The sequence below is a fragment of the Canis lupus genome, chromosome 8, assembly GCF_003254725.2.
Source record: "Canis lupus dingo isolate Sandy chromosome 8, ASM325472v2, whole genome shotgun sequence".
NCBI classification, from domain to species: domain Eukaryota; kingdom Metazoa; phylum Chordata; class Mammalia; order Carnivora; family Canidae; genus Canis; species Canis lupus.
Window position 1 is genome coordinate 13,336,120 of NC_064250.1, and position 18,621 is coordinate 13,354,740.

An 18,621-nucleotide genomic window follows, 5' to 3' on the forward strand; every position below is an offset into this window, starting at 1 on the left:
CTGCCCGAGCTCCTTTCGAGCACCTTTCTGTCTGGGAAGATTTTTAAAGTTCCTGCTTCTCCAGGGCTGGGCTTTCCTGTCCTGGAGGCTCTCACCACCCCCTTAGCCCAGCTCCTAGCGGGGGCCCCTGCCCCACTGGATGCTTTTTTATTTTATTTTTTCCCACCTTCCTACCTTGTTAGAAGCGCAAACCCTTCTCTCTGTAGCATTCCAGCTGTTCTCTCTTTAAATCTCAGGCCGAATTCATAGTTTTTCAGGATGACTTGAAAGTTATCTAGGTAACTTGCTGGGGACAGGTGACTTGGGGACCCTACTCTTCTGCCATCTTGCCCCGCCCCTCCACTTTCATCCTTTCTGAGGGATGATCCTTTTCAGTCATCTATCCAAGACTGGTGTGTGTGTATATATACATATGACATATATACTGACATATATATGACATATATATATATACTGACATCTCTATTTATATATCTATACCTATATACAGCTTCATCCCAGATCCATTTCCTGATTATATCTCCATATTCATCAGACTAATAAATATCTCAAGTATTTCACTAACATCAAACTCAACATATCAAAAACTAAAATCATTTCCTCCTATGCCAAACTCATTCATCTCTTTAATTTTAAAGAATGAAACCACTAACCATTCAACTGAGTCAGCCAAAAATCTGATCAGCAACCATGATACCCATCTCTCCTCATCTTTAATTTTATCTCTTCTCAGATTGGTATCTTTCAATTTTATCTACTTCTTATCTCCATTACAACAAACTTAGTTTTGGTCACCATGCATTGCATGAATTATTCTAACAGCCTCCTAAATAGCCTTCCTACCAGAGTTGTATCCTTTCCAATCTTTGTTCAACGGCACAACCCTTTTAAAATGTAAATCTGTTAACACTCCATTACTTAAAACTCTTCAAAGACTCCCCACTGCTCCAAGGATAAAGTCCAAACTCCTTAATATGGCTTACAAAGTCCTTTACCATGTACAACTCACCTAATTCTTGCATGATCACCCTATATCTGAACCCTTCCCCCCAGTGGCTGCATTAATGAATGTCACCATTTACCAAATTGCTCAAGACAGAAGCCTGGCCTTTCTCCTTCCCATTGCCTTCTATAATTTGTCACCATATCCTCGTTTCTACCTCCAGCATCATCACCCTGGTTCCAAGTTATCACATTTTTCTCACCGACTACTAACCTAGCCTTCTCTCATTGAGGAGAGAATAAAATAGAAGGTTCTCATGAATAAACTGACCAACCAGGCTTAATCATCTTTCTCCTTAATGAAACTGCAGTCAGGGTAGAAGAGAAGGGAGAAGAGGGCACGGAAAGAGGGAGCAACCAATAACCAAGGCTTTGCGTTCAATTTCAGTGGTCACTCGCTCATGGCTCACCTGAATGAACTTCTAATATTTTCAGATCTTTATTAAATAAAATATCCCTCACTGCTGATGCCATTTATTTGTTTTCAAGATTCTTTTGCTTCCCAGCCACAATCACATTGTCTTTAAAGTTGTCCCATTATCATAAGATTCCTTCTTCCAACTGCCCAGAGGAGAGTGACCAACAACTAAGGCACCTTTTGGGCAGCTTGCTTCAATCCTACTTCTCACTACTCAGCCTCTAATCATTAATTAACAGGTAGGGGACTTATTCCCATAACCCACTCAATATTTGGGAAACAGCATTTACTACTGGATCACAGGCAGCTGTCTCCATCCTCAGTCTGGCCTGTGGGGCCATCACCCTTCCTCTTCCAGAGACCATGTCTCTGTCAACAACTCATCCTCAGCTCCCTAACTGCCAAGAACCATGAAGGGTTTGAGACTTTATCCTACCTGTAAACTAACAAGTTAGTCTGGCACAGTTTTGTGGGTGCTGTCAGGAGACTTGAGATTCTAGGGCTGGACACAAAGGACCTTATTACTCATAGCAATAGCCAAAGTATCATTGTCTTGATCTGGTTCCCAAGCCCCAATTCCAACAGGACAATCAAAGGAAAGTCCAGGTGATATATATAAATGCAGGGAGTGACATTACAGGCAGGAACCCTGAGCCTAGGGAACCCAAATCTTTTATAGTGTCCTTTGCTCCAGAAGGAGACACTCTCTGTCTTCTAGGTCACTAAGTAAACTTGCCCTTTGTTCTAAAGAGAGACATCATTTCTTCTCTATCCTCTCTATCAGAATAAAGGCAATCCGTTACCTCTGTCTGGAAGACATATAGAAACATACAAAACTCATGGAGAACTGGCCAATAAACAACTACTTATAAAAAGATAAAGTAAAATGATTTCCAAATTCATTACTTATTAACAAATAGACCAGACTTGCATCAGGTGGTGGAGAGTACACTTTGCTGATAAGATTCAGATAGTAGACATCCGCTGTCAATGGTTCTGTATGGGGGGAGGGGGAGGTCCCTGGGGCAAAGTCAAATATGAGCATTAATTAAACAAATTCAAAGTTAATTGCTCATATTCATTAATTTGCTTGAATTCTGAACCTAATTACATATTATTTTCACCATCCCTATTTAATAGTGATGATATAAATTGACTCTTTGAAAATACCAAACTTTTATAAATTACTCCATACCTCTAGACTAGAAAACACTTCAAAAAGCTAGTCCTTAAAAGTTAGAGCCAAAAACACTTACATCTTTTAAAATAAACTTACTATGGGAGGCATGTTAAAATATGTCTAGTTTTTTTTAATTAGCAATACTTTTATGTTGAGAGACATGTTAAGATATACTTACTGCTTACTTGTCCACAGCAATCAGTTCAGAAATTTAAATACTAGATCAATATTTAACAATCAAGGAAAAAAAAATATACTGTTACATCAACTGATTTTTCTTTGAATTTAATGAGTTTACGTCAAAAAATCAGGTAGTCATTTTACATTTAAGGAATAAAAATCTTTAAAAAAAAATACAAAGAGTGAAAGGATTTTAACCAAGTTTACATTTCTTTTTGCTATAGTTTTTAACAATTCATCTCATCTTATTGCAATGTGCAAATGCATTTGCAGCACCCATTACAATCATGAAACTAAATTTAAGGAAGTACATTGTTAATAATAACTCAAAGGAAACTGATTTACTTTCTACTAAAAACTCTGTGGCATATAAGCATTACATAATAATGCTATTTAACCACCTCTTGTCATAAGAATCATCACCAAATTTTTCTGGAAATGAGTCCACATAAGAATTAAATATTTAAAAGGTGAAATGTTCCTTATTTTAACTTTAGCAAGATCTTCCTTTTTCATTGTTAAGAAATACTTTAATAGTGATAAGCAAAAGCTGTTAAGAGTAGAGTCTAGATAGCTAAAACTGTACTCCTGAGTTCAAACTTACAGATAAGTCTTTAGTAAATAGTTCTCAATAAAATATCCTCCCTCCCCATCCCCCTGCCCCAAATCTTGTATTGTTTCTTACAAAACTTTGGTCAAGAGTAGAAATATATCCAGGCAGATGTATGTGCCATACAATAGCAAGAACAGTAAAGCCCAACTAATGACTTTGGGTTTTAGAAATAGAAGGCAATTAAAATGTACTCAAAGTTACATTAAGAAAAGCTTTCACAGGGTAATATTGAAACAGTCACAAAGGTTAAGAAAATACTGATATCAAAGTACAAATGACTACAATGTTAAAATAGACAAAAACTACTATACAAGAGCCTCTTTTAAAATTAAAAATAAAGAACACAACACATGAGTCAGGATTATTTTCCTGTTCTACTCATGAATTTTAGTCTGTATATTCATAGGGTTGGTTATGTTGACATCTAGTAGAGTTTCTTATGACATCTGATGAGGTTTCATTCCAACATCAAAGGGTGGTTCTTCCCTAAGGAGCCGCTCAATTCTGGTCACATCTTGGTCATTGTACTATTTCAAAGTAGTGCAGTATTGCCATGATGTGCTGAGGCATGAAGACATATCCTGTGTACAGTGCCATCCCCACGATGGAAACCAGCATGGAATCTGAGTTGTAGTTAAGGAAACAATTTACTTTTTCTTAATTTATTCAAAAGTTAATCCCCACATTTTTTCAACTGCTTTATGTTGAAGTACCCATTCACGTAATACTTTCTCATATATGTCAAGAACTCATCATTATAGCCACTAATATTAACTATGCCTGGCACCTTCCAAGATAGGTACCTGTTTGTTACTTTCCTTATTATACTTCGAAACATCAGACAGCTTAAAATGAAGCATAGAAAGTGACACTGTTCAACCTAAGAAACAGCAATAAAAATAAAATTGTATGTAATGACTTCAAAAGGTCTACTAATTTCAATAATAATGTATGGGGGAAAAAAGAATGCATGATCCAAGAATGTTTAGATTATTTAGATGATTTGGCTAAAAGCACCAGCTTTTAGAATCTGAGCTAAAATCAATCATATACCTAATGACATATAAGCTGACAGTACCTACTACTATTAAACATTTATTACTATTATCACTAAACTTTACAACATCAAATAAAAGTCATCTTGACAACCTAAACAATAAATATTTGTATTGTGTTCCTTTTTCCTCATTCCAAAGGAACTAAAATGGTGTACATGCAAATCAGCAAGGGGCCCACTTCTTGGGCCACACAAAATACTGCTAACGAAAAGTCCATAAAATCTAAGGGCTTTCTGCTTTGCTATTGTGTCGCTATGTTCAAAGGAAGAACTGCTCCTGAACTGGGACCACATTTTATTAATTCATTCATTCATATTCTCTCTCTCTCCCCTGTCCCCCTGCTCCTATCTTTCACACCTTTCAGCTCTACATACTAGTAGTTCTACAATGTGACATTCCTTCACGAGAAGATAGGGTTTAAATAAACAATGTGCTTACTACCAACTAATATTTGTATAACAGTTCAGTTGACAAATCTCTTTTATGCTATCTTGCTTGACTCTAACAGCTTTCCTGTGAAATGTTTATCATGACCATTACTCATCTGAGCCTGACAAACCAGAGTGACTTGACCGGGGCCCTACAAGAAGCTATCTCTGGAGCCAGAGCACAAACTGAAGCCATCTGATTTAAACCTTCAATTCATTCTCCTCATCCAGCAAACATGGATGAAAGTCTCCCATAATCATTTTTTAAATTTACTTTTTAGCCTCCCTTAATCCAGTTCTTTCTAAAACTACCACCTTCTATTTACCTCTTAATTTCTCTAAACACACACACACACGCACACAGGCACGCACACACCACACCACTTACTGTTTCCATATTCTTGCCTATCACCCACACGACCATCTAAATCCTACCCCTGCAGGCTACTGACACTGTTCGCAGGTCATCAACAGCCACCTATCAAAACCAATGGCTGAATTGACAGGTTGAGTCCTTCCTCCTCAAAACTCTTCCCACTCAGAGCTAAGAAGGTACTTTTCTCTATGACTCTCCTCTGATTTCTCTCACCATTTTCCTGTGTCACCAGCTCTTTTTCCCCTCTCTCTGTCCCTCATACATAAGATAATTAGAGTGAATTTTGTACTTTCGTCCCAAACACCCACTCCACCCCTTTTCCTAGTATAGTAGTCATGCTCTTTAGATGGGCCTAACCTAACCCATCTCCAGCCTGGACTGATCTTCACCAATTAGAAAACCCTTCTCTTGGTCACAATGCCCACCCTCAAAACTGATCAATCAGCTCAAAGTTTAGAATTTCTACCAGGAATTAAGGAACACAGACTCTCTCCTAAAAACGCAGCTTGCTGATGAGATCCTGGAATCACAAGATTCACTTTGCCCCCATGAGGAAAGCAAAACTTAGAACGAAGCTGACCCATGAAGGTGATGGAACAAAAATAATCACAGAAAAATGGAGCCAGAAACCTCACCAAAACACCTGAAACCCACCCTACTACTGGATTTTCAGATACAGAAGCCAATAAACTCCCTTTACTCTTAAACTGGTTTTATATTTTGTTATACTTGTAGCTGAAAGCATTATTTAAATAAAATGGAATCCCCAAAGTTTTGTCTTCGGCCCTACAAACTCTTACAGCCTAAACAATCACTTTAATGTTGTTTACCTGAAACCACCTTCTGTACTGCAAACAGGTATTTCCTACAACTTATTAAACATTTTCACCTATGACATTCCTGAGGTACTATAAATTCAAGAGAGCCAAGACCGAACTCATTAACTTCCTCCAAAACTACCTCTTTCTATGAGTCCTATTTTTTTCCACTATTTGAAATAGTTGATATAACTATTAACTATTTGCCTAGTCACTCAAACTAGAAACTTCTTTGATTCCTCCTCCACAGATTCCAATTATCTAAGACTTCTCAGTTCTTCCTAACCCCTACGAATGACTTTTATATCTCATGTTCCCCTACCCTAATCTATGATACATGAGTGAGGTATTTATCATTCCATAATTGTGTCAAAGCTCCCATTGTAGGCCTCTAGCCACTTCCACGCCACTCTTTACTAAGCAATCCTTTTAGGGATCTGGGTGGCTCAGTCAGTTAAGCATCTGTCTTGGGCTCAGGCTGTGATCCCAGAGTTCTGGGATCAAGCTCCACATCAGACTCCCTGCTCAGTGGGGATTCTGCTTCTCCCTCTCCCTCTGCTTGTGCTATCAAATAAATAAATAAAACCTTTTAAAAATAAAATAAAGTGATCCTTTTAAAATACATTAGGAGGGGCACTGGGTGGCTCAGTCAGTTGGGCATCTGCCTTTGGCTCAGGTCATGATCCTGGAGTCCCAGGATCAAGCCCACATCGGGCTCCCTGCTCAGCAGAGATCTTACTTTACCCTCCTTCTCTGCTCCCCTTCCACCCCCGCCCCCCACCTCTGCTCATGCTCTCTCTCACTCTTGCTCACCCTCTCTCTCTCAAATAAATAAAATCTTTTAAAATAATAAAATAAAATAAAATACATTAGGCTTCCCAATGCTACAGGATAGCACTTTGAATTCTAAGCCAAACATCCAAGAACCTTTTTTTTTTTTTTAAGATTTTATTTATTTATTCATGATAGTCACAGAGAGAGAGAGAGAGAGAGAGAGGCAGAGACACAGGCAGAGGGAGAAGCGGGCTCCATGCAGGGAGCCCGATGTGGGATTCAATCCCGGGTCTCCAGGATCGCGCCCTGGGCCAAAGGCAGGCGCCAAACTGCTGCGCCACCCAGGGATCCCCATCCAAGAACCCTTCTAATCTAGTCCAAAGTACCGGTCTTGGGTTGGAGTCCCTAGAAATAGACCGAAATTGAGAGACTGGGGCAGGGATTCTTGTACAAGTTATTCTTGAGATAGTTTTAGCAGAAGAGGAGTAAGTAGAGCAGAACTGAGCAAGGAGGAAAAGCTAAGTAGGTTGAGGGGCTCAGCTCCCACAGGATTCTCTGGAGCATAAATCATACCACATGTTGGTTTTGCTTTGAAGCAAGAGGCCTGACTTTCTATATCTCTTTATCTGTCAATCATTGGCTGTAGAAGTGAGTGAGAAAAACCCACCTGGGTAAGACAGCTGCCCTGGCCAAGGCTAATACTCTGAAGAAGGCGACAGCTAGAAGGGATTAGCAGACAACAGCTGAGGGAGAGATATATCAGCTAGTATAAGGGGTTGAGGTGGAGACCAAGAACATCACCTACTATGCTACTTTCCCCTAACATTCCAAACAATTCCAAATAATTCCATCCCCTGACAAACACATCCTACTCACAGCCATAATATGTCTCAGAAAACAAGGCTTTATATTTTCATACTGCTCTGCTTTTGCTTATGGCTTAATAATAATATGAATAACAGTAGTAATAGCAATTTTCATTCTGTGAATGTCCACTGTGTTAAATCCTTCAGCAAGTTCAAGTAATCTTGAATCTCAAAATCAGAGTAAGCAATGGAGCCAATTCCAAATCAAATCAATCATATCAATCACACCAAAAATCTGTGTTCTTAACCATTATGCATATAATGCCTTTCTATATGTGAAAAATCTTATTCCATCTAATAAAATCCAATCATTCTTAGAGCCTGGTTTGTAGTTATCCTCTCTCATCTGAGGCCTTTCCTAGCTTTCATATTTTTCCCATTCTTACTCCCAGCTTCCTGGCCCTACTGCACATAAAGCTCTTCTTCATATAATTTGGCACTTATCACCTGACATTGCCTATTCTTTTATATATTTATCTCATCCAGATTTTCAACTTGTTGAGTATGGGAACAATGTCTTCTACAATCTCCAACATCTAACATAACACATGCTTAACATTTGATGAATAATGAAATTCCTCAAGAAACATTATTTGATTCTAGATTCACTGTGGCACTTTCTGCACATTTCACACACATTACTGTGATGAAAAGCTTCATAGTGACTACAGAAAAGAAAAATAAGATCTATTTCTAGGCAATATTGTATTTTCAGAATGTTTATGTTTTTTACACTTTTATTTTCAAGTCTTACAAATGTACACACTAGGGCGTCTGGGTGGCTCAGTGAGTTGAACATCTGACTCTTGATTTCAGCTCAGGTCATGATCTCTGGGTCGTGGAATTGAGCCCCAAGTCTGGCTCTGTGCTCAGCTGGGAATCTGTTAGAGATTCTTTCTCTCCTCTCCCTCAGCCCCTCCCCCATTGCTCTACCAAGTAAATAAATAAATCTTTAAAAAATAAGCAAATGAAATGGTAAAGATTTTCAAATCATTGGCTCAAATTCAACTCAACTAGGAAGTGATTAGTAAAAACAGCCATTTGAATGATATTATGTACTCTTTATGGCACTATAATTCTTTAATTTAGTATAGAGAATATATCAGTTAAGAAACATGTATAAATTACCTTAACAGGTTACTCTACTGTAAGACAAGAAACTGAAACTTAAGCTCTATTTTGTGAATATTAAACTGTCAAAATTTTAAATTCTTGTATGCACATAAAATTATGTTTTGCAAGTGAAACAAGAATTTACCAAATTTGAAAGGTGCTTTCCCTGATTAAAACATAAGGTAATAGAGGGGCACCTGGGTGGTTGGTTAAGCATCTGCCTTTGGCTCAGGTCATGATTCCCAGGTCCTGAGACTGAGCCCCGCACTGGGCTCCCCGTTCAGCGGGGAGTCTGCTCTTCCCCCTGCCCCTTCTCCTGCTTGTGCTCTCTCTTGCTCACTCTCAGATAAATAAATAAAATCTTATTTAAAAATCATAAGGTACTAGAGTTCATAACTTTTTTTAAATTTTTATTTATTTATTTATTTATGACAGTCACACACAGAGAGAGAGAGAGAGGGGCAGAGACACAGGCAGAGGGAGAAGCAGGCTCCATGCACCGGGAGCCCGACGTGGGACTCGATCCCGGGTCTCCAGGATCGCGCCCTGGGCCAAAGGCAGGCGCCAAACCACTGCACCACCCAGGGATCCCCGAGTTCATAACTTTTTACAACACTATGCTATGATGCATATATATGTGGAATAAAAGCAGTAGGAAATAAGTTATAATCATATATATTAAATTCAGGATGGTTATTTGGTGAGGTGAAATGGGGAAGAGGAAGAAAGGAGTAACTGAGAAAGGGCATAAATGGAACTTCAAATGTATTAGTAATGCTGTTCTTCACCTAGTTGGTAGTATATGCTCATTCACTATATTACCCTTTAAGGAGTTTTTGTATGCCTAAAAAGTCTATAACTTTTTTAGATCCCCTATAAAGGAAGGGGATCCCTGGGCGGCTCAGCAGTTTGGTGTCTGCCGTCAGCCCAGGGCGAGATCCTGGAGTCCCGGGATCGAGTCCCACATCGGGCTCCCTGCATGGAGCCTGCTTCTCCTCTGTCTGTGTCTCTGCCTGTGTGTGTGTGTGTGTGTGTGTGTGTGTGTCATGAGTAAATAAATAAAATCTTAAAAAAAAAAAAGAACTGTAAAGGAAAATGAAACTACATACAGTACTAGACTAATAATTGTCTTGTGTGAAGGATTTTTCCCCTTCATAAAATTTGAGTTAGAGACCATTGAGTCTAATTTGTTACCAGGAAATAAATAGAAAATCTCAGCTCTCAGAAATAGAATAAACAATTCTTTTTTTAATTTTTTTTTATTATTTATTTATGATAGTCACACAGAGAGAGAGAGAGAGGCAGAGACATAGGCAGAGGGAGAAGCAGGCTCCATGCACCGGGAGCCTGACATGGGATTCGATCCCGGGTCTCTAGGATCGCGCCCTGGGCCAAAGGCAGGCGCTAAACCGCTGCGCCACCCAGGGATCCCAGAATAAACAATTCTGATTCTGGCCAAGACAAACAGAAAATTATTGAAAGTCACTTGAACCTAGATGCAAAAATGCCAATTTATAAGCTTCCCAAAAAGTGCCCAGAGCCACTTATTAAATTTAGCTTTTATCCTGTGTATCTCCAAGAAATGTTTCTATATTCTGATCCCATTTCTCAAAATTATTTCCAGAATCACAATAATTAAATAAACCTCTAACAGTAAATTTTCTGGATAATTAAATGTCAAAATTATTCCAAAAAAAATATCTTAAAGCTCTGAAACATAAGAAAATATTTAAAAGCAACTTGTACAGTGACACTCATACTAGGTAAATAAACAATGGGACCATGAGGAACATCTACTCGTCTTAATAATCACCTTTTTAAAAAACATAAAAAGAAGGCACCTGTTCTAAATAGCTTTCTAGGGGCGCCTGGGTGGCTCAGTTGGTTAAGTGTGTCTTCGGCTCAGGTCATGGTCCCAGGGTCCTGGTATTGAGCCTCACATTGGGCTTCCTACTTGGCAGAGTCTGCTTCTCCTTCACCTCCCTGACTGTGCTGTCACTATCTCTGTCTCTCTCAGATAAATGAATAAAATCTTTAAAAAAAAAAATTGCTGGGGCAGCCCGGGTGACTCAGTGGTTTAGCACTGCCTTCAGCCTGGAGACCAGAGATCGAGTCCCACATCAGGCTCCCTGCATGGAGCCTGCTTATTATCTCTCTTCTCTGTGTCTCTGTCTCTTTCTGCCTCTCTCTCTCTCTGTGTCTCTCATGAATAAATAAATAAAATCTTTAAAAAAAAATTGCCTAAAAGTAGCTTTCTACAATTTCTTCAATGCAATTTAAGCAATGTAGTTGGAATAGCTCCCACGTAACTGAGTTGAATATTCCCTGAGAATATGCTTGACATCACTTAAAATGGTAGTTTTATTGACATTCTTAGACACTGGTTTTACTGTGACATTTGCAAGATTAGGGAACATGTGACATTCATCTCCTTAGAAGTATTCTCACAAACTGAACTAAACATATACCACTTGGAGTATACTACCTATAATTTGCTATCTGGTACCTGAGTGGATTTCTCAATCCATTGCATTCTTTAACACACCTCTCAAAGTTTCAAGAATCCTTCACACACTATGAAGTACAAGTAATAGGTACTGGAAACATTACGGCCCTGGAGGAGACCTGGGTCTGAGCTGTGACTCTGTGATCCCCTGATTGTGTCAAAAAATCTCCGATCACTAGTCTCCTTACCCATAAAAAAAGGACACACATGACCTACCTTTCAGGGCTGATGTGAGAATTTTGGACAAATCCATTGGGCAACAAAAGGCAATACAGTCCTTATTAAAACTATTGTTTGAGGGCTCAGGCATTTAACATCATGACTTAGACAATGCTTGGGAATTGCCTAAGGTCACTCCACTACTAATTTATTATTAATTTATAGTGCAATTCTGGGACATCACAGCCCCTCTGGAACCAAGTTTTTTCTCCATAAAATGAGGCCACTTCCTACATTAACATTTTAGGATCCTACTTGCATGGGGAGGGCACTTAGGCACCACCTCTCAATCACTCTTAATGTAATTTTCTGTTTCACACACGCAGAAAAAAATGTAAACAAATCAATGTTTTATAACACATACATTGGAAGGTAATATACAATATACCTTTTAGTAGCTGTACACAAATTAACCTGGTTGACATTCTAGAGAGGGCTACATGATTTGCGAAGTATAGAATAAAGTTAGTGAAATCTAGAGTATAACAACAACAACAAAACTCAAAAAATTAAAAAATTGTCTCGTATGTTTATAACTGTCTCTACCACTGAATTTTAAGTGCTTAAGAGTGAGAGAGCCTTGGCTCAGCTGCTCCTTTGCTTCCAGCTGTGGTGCATTGCTAGATAAAGCAGGTACTTCATAAATCATTCAAAAACTGAGGAGATAATGTGCCAGGATATGTGCAGGCACTAAAGATAAACGTTTGTTCAAGGACTGAATGAACAATCAGAGGTTATTTATAACCTGGATGTAACATAAATATTTTATGGCTTCAGTGGATTTAAGAGCAAATGAATTTGAAAGCAAATGTGAAACCATATTTCTGCATGTTGTTTGCTGTTTCTTTAACAGGGATCCCCAACTAATCATAAGCTGATAAGTTTCTAGCTAAATAGGAAAAAATAAAGATTTCTTTTACTCATACAAGGACCATCCCCCAACCCTTTTCCCAGCAACTTAAAAAAAAAAAATCCTGATAACAAAGAGAGGAAATGCTTTAAAGATAAGTACAATACATCAGAAGCAAGACCACAGTAACTTAACACTTTCCAACCCAACCAGTAACTGCACTATCACTGCCTACTTTAGTAACCTAGTAAACTCCAAGACTTTGGGGAAATCAAAAGTAGTTTCTCAATGGGAAAAGGCCACGGACCTTTGTTCCAGCAGGTATGACCTACACCTCTTCACTAATCTAAATAATTCCAATGCTTTAAGTCTCTGATTGCACTGGTCACTCAGAAGACAAAGCTAAACAATCCAGTCTTCTATCAGTCAAATTCCTTTTATAAAGTCAATTCTGAATGCTACTTTTATCCTTAGAAATACTCAAGAGGGGATCCCTGGGTGGTGCAGCGGTTTGGCGCCTGCCTTTGGCCCAGGGCGCAATCCTGGAGACCTGGGATCGAGTCCCACGTCGGGCTCCTGGTGCATGGAGCCTGCTTCTCCCTCTGCCTATGTCTCTGCCTCTGTGTGTGTGTGTGTGTGTGTGTGTGTGTGTGTGTGTGTGTGACTATCATAAATAAATAAAAAAAAAATTTTTTAAATCCTTTCTTTAAAAAAAAAAAAAGAAATACTCAAGAGTTCTATAAATCTAATTTAAGGAACCATTATATAAAAAAAGGAAAATCATTTAATAAAGTATTATTGTAGGTTGTTTTGTGAAAAGCAATCAAAACTCCAAGTGAGGGATGCCTGGGTGGCTCACTTGGTTGAGCCTCTGCCTTTGGCTCTGGTCGTGATCTCGGGGTGCTGGGATCGAGCCCCACATAGGGCTCCTTGCTCAGTAGGGAGCCTTCTTTTCCCTCTCCCTGCTTGTGCGTGCTCTCTCTCTCTCTCTGTCAGATAAATGAATAGGATCTTTAAAAACAAAACCCTAAGTGAAAACAATTGTCGACACTGAGTAATGCTCTAAAAAGGAAATCTTCCTTACTACTCTTGGGGTTTTTTAACCTTGACCTCAAAAAACTGGGGATCACCTTATATAACTCAACACCCAAAAAACAGGTAATGCAATTTAAAAATGGGCAGACGACATGCAGACATTTCTCCAAAAAAGACATACAGATGGCCAACAGACATATGAAAAGGTGCTCAACACCATTCATCATTGGGGAAATACATATCAAAACTACAAAGAGATATCACTTCACACCTGTCAGAATGGCTAAAATCAATAACACAAGAAACAAGTGTTGGTGAGGATGTGGAGAAATGAACCCTTGTGCACTGTTAATGGGAGTGCAAACTGGTACAGTCACTATGGAAAAAAGTATGGAGAATCCTCAAAAAATTAAAAATAGAACTACCTTACAATACAGTAATTGCACTACTGCAAATTTACCCAAAAAATACAAAAACACTAATTCAAAGGGATACATGCACTCCTATAATTATTGCAGTATTATTTACAATGGCCAAATTATTGAAGCAGCCCAAGTGTCCATCGACAGATGAACAGATAAAGAAGGGGTGTGCGTGTGTGTGTCTAAATATGTATTTATACACATACACACATATATATAATGGAATATTATTCAGCCATAAAAATAGAATGAAATCTTGCCATATGCTACATGGAGAGTATAATGATAAGTGAAAAAAGCCTATCAGAAAAAGACAAATACTGTATGATTTCACTCATATGTAGAATTTAAGAAATCAAATGAGCAAAGGAGAGAAACAAAAAAAGGGGAGAGAGATAAACCAAAAAAAGCAAACTCTTAACTACAGAGAACAAACTGATGGTTACCAGAGGGCAGGTGGGGGGGATGGGTAAAATAGATGATGGGAATTAACAAGTATTTATCCTGCACTGGGCGGCTCAGTCGATTGGCTGTCTCTTGGTTTCAGCTCAGGTCTGGTCTCAGGTCATGGGATCAAGCCCTGTGTCCAGCTCTGTGCTCAGAGCAGACTCTACTTGGGATTCTCTCTCCCTATCTATCAATCCCCACTTGCGCTCACACATATGCTCTCTCTCTCTCAATAAATAAATATATAAACAAAATCTTTTTTTTTTAAAGATTTAGTTGTTTCTTTTTAATATTTTATTTATTTATTCATGAGAGAGAGAGACAGAGACATAGGCAGAGGGAGAAGCAGGCTTGGAACTCAATCCCAGGAACCCGGGATCATGCCCTGAGCAGAAGGGAGATGCTCAACTGCTGAAACACCCAGGCATCCCTATTTAGTTATTTGAGAGAGAAACAGAAAAAGGCACAAGCAGGGGGAGGGGGTAGAGGGAAAGAGAGAAACAGACTCCTTGCTGAGCAGGGAGTCTGGACCCTGAGATCAGGACATGAACTGAAAGCAGATGCATAACTGACTAAGCCACCTAGTCCCCCCCTAAATAAACAAAATCTTAAAAAAACAAAAGAGTACATTTATTATGAGCACTGAATAGTGTATAGACCTATTGAGGTACTCTACTGTACATCTGAAACGAATATAACTGTATGTTAATTATACTCAAATCTAAATAAAAAACTTAGTTAAAGGGGCACCTGGGTGGCTCAGGGGTTGAGCATCTGCTTCGGATCAGGGCATGATCCCAGGTCTGGGGATCGAGTCCCACATTGGGCTCCCTGTGAGGAGCCTGCTTCTTCCTCTCCCTATGTCTCTGCCTCTCTGTGTGTCTCTCATGAATAAATAAACAAAATCTAAAAAATAAAAAAAATTAAAAAACTCAGTTTAAAAAAATAAAAACTGGAGGTCATCATCAAGAGAAGTGTTAAGGAAGTGTATTTTTTTAAGGAAGTGTACTGTTACCAAACATACCAAGTATCTCTTGATACTTTTCTGATTACCTTAAATGAAACCAAGTGGAAGATACTGATACTGTTACAGTCATGTATGTTAGCCAATTTGATATTTGTGGGTCATATTAAAGGACATCAGCATCAGAAGTTAATATTTAGCAAGCAAAATACATTCTCTGACCTTTCTGTAGTGTGTGGATTATACCAAAGCATAGAAATTGATTTTAGAAGCTACAACTTGATGACAAACTCTTTTAAAACTAAACAAAAAAAGCATGCTGCTGAAACCAGCAATGATCATGTTCAACTCTGAATGGAAGTCCTAGAAACGGTTTCCAGCTCTGAGCCCAGAGACACCAAGGCTATGCATCACTGTGCACCTTTATAATTAAAGCGTCTTTTAATTTCATGCAGATCTGAAGTCCAAAGGTCAAAGGGGAAATATAATCTGTTCTGCTGTCATACATTTCCGGAACATCAGCTAGCTCACATCTGACCAGTATAGCTTAAGAGCCACATTGTTTCATATGGTATTTTTCATAAATTAGGGGAGCCAGATTAGTGGGAGAAGAATTATAACCTTCTTCAAGAAACATCCTTTAGCTCAGTTGATGCTCAGGCAGGAATCCTCTGAGCTCCATCGTAAGAAAATTAAAAGTAAGCATCTGTACCCAGGCTCCCTCTCCAGAAAGGCATACCTCCAGGCCAACACAACTGTCAGCGGGTGGCAGGTTGCCCTGCCTCCTGCACCTCCTCAATGGCAGCCCACACCATCTGCACTGCTAAGCATTTCCAGTCAATTCTGTCCATGCATTTTTAATGTCCCCTGAGGCAGCCTCCAGACTGCTGGCCTTGGCTATCCAAGTTATCCTCCAAGATGCCAATTATTGTTTTGGTTAGTGCTTGATTACTAAGTTGCATAGGTTTTGAGTGGTCTGCTCTACTGCTATTTTCCCATGAACCCCATTATTTGGGGATTTTTCAGGAACACATGGTGACCAAAATTCTTGTTTTAGTACTAATTCTACTTTTCATAGCTATTGATCATAAGTAATACCTTTCATCATTTCATAACTACTATTTTTAAGCATTCCATTTATGAAAAGTATATATGCTCTATTACATAGATCTTCAGGGACAGGGATCCCTGGGTGGCGCAGCGGTTTGGCGCCTGCCTTTGGCCCAGGGCGCGATCCTGGAGACCCGGGATCGAATCCCACGTCGGGCTCCCGGTGCATGGAGCCTGCTTCTCCCTCTGCCTGTGTCTCTGCCTCTCTCTCGCTCTCTGATGACTATCATAAATAAATAAGTTAATTAAAAAATTTAAAAAAAAAAAAAAAAAAAAAAAAAAAAAAAAAAGATCTTCAGGGACATATAGTTTTAATTATTAAATTTGAACACTGGAGTTTTGTTGTTTTTTTTTTTAAGTAAAAGAATCAATCTTTTATCTTTGCTCCTAACTACCATAAATGTTACAACACTCAAAGCCTAGGGGTAGGTCACAAAGTCTTTAAGAATATGAAGTAGTTAATGGGACAACTGGCTGGCTCAGTCTGTAGAGCATGGGACTCGATCTCAGGGTCACACGTTCAAGCCCCATACTGGGCACAGAGCTTACTTAAAAAATAAATATATACATATATATAGGACCCACAGTCCTTCTACTGACACATCACTGGTACCACATGCCAAAACACTGAGAATATCTATATGTGTTCTGTCCCCACTGCCAACCTGTTGCGACCTTCTCTGCCCATCCTGGTACAGACCACTCAGTTCTTGTGTAGCAGTTTTATTCCTCTACCATCTTTCTTGAGAGCTATTAAAGAAAAACTTATAGTATCTTTTAAGAGTATAGATAGGGATAGTCTAACATTTTCACTTAGCCAACCAAGTAAAACAGGCTAGAGCAGCTGCCTTTGAACTAAAAGCACAGGAGCCTCAGACAGACAAGACTTTCCAGACAGTTAGGATGGGTTGAGGGGAAGGGCTTACACATTATCAGCTGCCACTGTACTCCCTCCTACAACTGATCTGAGAATTATGGTGACCTGCTAGTTCCCCTTCCCCTACTGCTTACAACTCCATTTCTCCCACTCTACTTCCTGAGTCTTACAATTATGCATTTCCTCAGGGTGTGAAGTAACTTCTGCATCAGCAAACAAAGGAATAATAACTAACTTAAGTTGTACTTTATTTCATTCAGGTAAGAAACTCCTGGCACAGCTACCAGCCTCACCATCTACCCATCTAGTAATCTGAATTCAGAAGTGAAACACCTTTCCAGTCTGGGCCTCACAGAATGACTCCCAACAAAAAAGGGTGGTGAGAAGAAGGGCCTTTCTGCCATCAGTGGGGTAGTGGCCAGAGAATACACTATAACATTTACAAGTGCACCCATGGTGTGGGCTTTAAGAATCATGTCCTTCAGGCACTCAAAAAAAAAAAAAAAAAAAAATCTAGAAATTTGCCTAACGAAGATGGAACTCCAGATATGCACATTGACATCAGGCTCAACAAAGCTGTGTGAGTCAAAGGAATGAGATATGTCCCAGAGCACACCCATGTGTGGTTGTCCAGAAAACGTAATGGGGATGAAGATGCACCAAACAAGCTTAATACATTGTTTATCTATGTACCTGTTACCACTTACAAAAATCTACAGCCAATATGGAGGAGAACTAACCAATGATTGTCAAAGTCATAAATTCGAGGAAAAAAAAGAGGTAAAATGAGTAAAAGTGTTTATGTAACATTTATTTGAGCAGAAAAATGGCACTGAGCTTTTTCTTGCAGAAATTATGATTGATTTTGCCTATTTGACTTCATGATGAGAACTCGCTTTGCCAGTTAGGTTATGTGACAAATATTGTTCAGAGAAAACATTGTTTTAAGGTTTCAATACAAATATACAATAATAAAATACACATAAGAAAACTAAGGAAATTGGGGATCCCTGGGTGGCTCGGCTATTTGGCGCCTGCCTTCCGCCCAGGGCGTGATCCTTGGAGCCCCAGGATGGAGTCCCGCATCAGGCTCCCTGCATGGAGCCTGCTTCTCCCTCTGCCTGTGTCTCTGCCTCTCTCTCTCTCCCTCTGTGTGTCTCTCATGAATAAATAAAATCTTAAAAAAAAAAAAAAAAAAAAAACCTAAGGAAATTAAATCTTTGTAACTATCTAAATTTACTCTGAAATATTCCAGATGTTAACTTAAAGGAACAAGATGATATCTAGTAGAGTATGATTTTTGTTCTTCTAGGGGCTACAAACAAAAAGTCTGAATACCTCTGGGGTGGAGACTTGGAAGTATTA

The 18,621-nt window shown here is 39.0% G+C and overlaps 1 protein-coding gene across 1 annotated transcript in view; it reads right to left on the reverse strand.

The window, feature by feature from the left end:
* Positions 1–2,869: 2,869 nt before the first annotated feature.
* Positions 2,870–18,621, reverse strand: part of SPTSSA (serine palmitoyltransferase small subunit A) — a 33,002-nt gene continuing 17,250 nt past the window's right edge. Inside the window, exon 5 of the mRNA XM_025442650.3 lies at positions 2,870–4,016. Within this exon, the coding sequence (XP_025298435.2) occupies positions 3,913–4,016 (104 nt within the window). The 3' untranslated portion in view covers positions 2,870–3,912. The remainder of the gene's footprint in view (positions 4,017–18,621) is intronic.